Raw genomic sequence first — 2,481 nt, 5'->3', positions numbered from 1 at the left:
TATATATATATATATATATATATATGTACATATAGTAAGCGAATGAAGATTAATGAAAGTTAGCTAAAATACAGCCGACCAATAATTAAATCAACTAAACCGAATTTTCTAAACTGGAATTATTATATTTTATTGTATGAAATCCAAGGACGCTGTGAAGTGGGAGAAAATACAAAACAAAGCAAAAGAAAATATTCGACGAGGTGGTCACTAGAATATGGAACAGTAGAGGAGTAACAGTTATTTTGAAAGAATGTTACAACTAGACGACGATCTTTCTGTTTGATATCCTTCTTTTCTTCCTTTATTTATTTCTTACTTTTCAGAATTTTCTTTACATCGAGTAAAGATCGCTAAATCTCTTCGCTTTAACACTACTACTACCACTGCCACTATCACTCCAACCACCACCAACAACAACAACAATACTACCACCACCTCTTCCACCAACTTCAAGCCTTGTATAAATCTCGAGTTGATTCCTCGCTCTAATCCTTATTCTAAACTCACTGAGTATATTTGACAAACTTGCTTGAATACACAGTCGCAGTGAGAAAGTGTGTCAGTTTGCGTGTTTGCTCCAAACGCGGGCTCATTGAGCAAAATTTACAAAAGTAAAATAGCTCTGTTAATCACCTGAAGATTGTATGCATCAAGAGAGGTGCACCTAACATTTTTTCAGACCCTTCAATATTTACTCATCTGATCAAATAACCAATTTTCTTTCGTATTTGCTTCGTTTTCTCTTAACTGCCTTCATTCAGTCTACTTATTAAAGGTGATTATTATTTTCTTGAAGTATTCACGGCAAAGATAAGTTCACTGTTAGCACAGTCACAGCATCTTATTCTTATTTCCCTTTTCTCTGATCATATTTTATAGACATTGACAGTTCTTTAGGGTATCATATATCCACTAAACACAATGCATTTATATCATCTCAGCAATCTACTTCTCAACTCCCTTATTGTTCTTTTTTACGTACCAACAGCACACCTTACGTACAACCCTAAATACCCTTGTCGTTCTAACAGACCTACACAATGGCAAAGAGACCCACAAAACTGTAGCAAGTATTACTTCTGCATTTACGGACGACCAATATTAATGCCAGCGTGTGCTCATGGTCAGGTCTGGTCACAAGTTGGTTCGGCTTGTGTTGAGATTAATTCGTACTGGGACGACTGCGAGCTCGTTGCCTCCGTACCTTCTACAACTGTACGCTCAACAAACATACGTTCTACCACTACAGCTCAGTACACAGTTCCACAAACAGTTCCACAAACGAAACTACTCGCAACAGGAAACAGAATAACAACCACGCCATCACAACCACCACCACCAAAAACAACAACGACAACAGAAGCAACAACAACAAGTGCATCAACAACAGAAGCAACAACAACGCCACCAACAACAATGACGAAGATATTAACTAGTACAATACTCACGAGTACACGAAACCCCAAAATTCCAAAAGGTATGTAAATTTTCGTTATAATCAGCATTATCATTGTTATTGACAATATCGTTTTATAGATAATATCGAATTGTATTGTATCACCATCGTCAACATCATTACTTATATGGTCATCATTGTCAACAATTCATCCTCGTCAACATGATCATCACCATAACCATCACCATCATCAGCATCACTATCATCATCGTTATCATTGATACCAACCGTTAGCCGCATCAGTTATACTTCATACACAACTAGACTCAACACTACCCGAGCATGTTTCCATCTTTCATCTTTCATAAGCATATCATGCATATCCGAATATGTTATCTGACACCCACTCTTTCTAGTCTTCTGTTACAATATAATATTCTTCTGGTGTATTCTTTTTCATGTATTATTCCTTCGCACAGAGGAGAACAGTGATATGTAATGAATTGAATTATAATTATAATTAAATTAATTTCTAATTTTTTTTCCATGTCATTTACATGTTAATATTACCGTTCGAAACGATCGTATGCATGGATTAAATATTTTCTTAAAACATTTAACACCTTCTCTTCTCCATCTTTAATTGTTTGTTGAGTTTAATATAGGATACGTGTTCTATAAATGCTCATAACACACCTTATATTTATATATGTGTGTGTGTGTGTGTGTGTGTGTATCTATATGTATATATATGTGTTCATATAATGTATGTATGTATTTGTATGTTTGTGTGTATTTATATATATGTATACATGAATGTATATGTGTGTGTATCTCTGCATACGTGTACGTATGTATACTGAACTAACATCTATTGTTGTTAAATGCAGCATTGTTGTTTTTTAAATACCAACAATAATTACTTTTTACCCTGAGGATGTGTAAAGTAATTTACTAATTTAACTTGAATTAAAGAGTTGAATTTGACCTTATGCAGAAATGTATACATAGGTAATAAACTTTAATATATATGGATTTAGCGTCAAAGCTCTTATTTGAATTTTTTTGATATATGTATATAT

At 34.0% G+C, this 2,481-nt stretch overlaps 1 protein-coding gene across 2 annotated transcripts in view; it reads left to right on the top strand.

Moving 5' to 3' along the window:
* LOC106870419 (uncharacterized) overlaps window positions 1-2,481 on the top strand; it is a 32,845-nt gene that overhangs the window by 7,585 nt on the left and 22,779 nt on the right. The window contains exon 2 of one of the 2 annotated variants that reach the window (XM_014916486.2): window positions 992-1,480. In XM_014916486.2, the coding sequence (XP_014771972.1) occupies window positions 1,108-1,480 (373 nt within the window). In that variant the 5' untranslated portion in view covers window positions 992-1,107. Of the gene's footprint in view, window positions 1-17; window positions 1,481-2,481 lie in introns of those variants that run through there. The other variant, XM_014916485.2, reaches the window with a different exon arrangement.

This window comes from Octopus bimaculoides, chromosome 12 (assembly GCF_001194135.2).
Source record: "Octopus bimaculoides isolate UCB-OBI-ISO-001 chromosome 12, ASM119413v2, whole genome shotgun sequence".
In the NCBI taxonomy this organism is placed as follows: domain Eukaryota; kingdom Metazoa; phylum Mollusca; class Cephalopoda; order Octopoda; family Octopodidae; genus Octopus; species Octopus bimaculoides.
The sequence above is the reverse complement of the archived record's forward strand: the minus strand, read 5'-3'. Positions and strand labels throughout refer to the sequence as shown.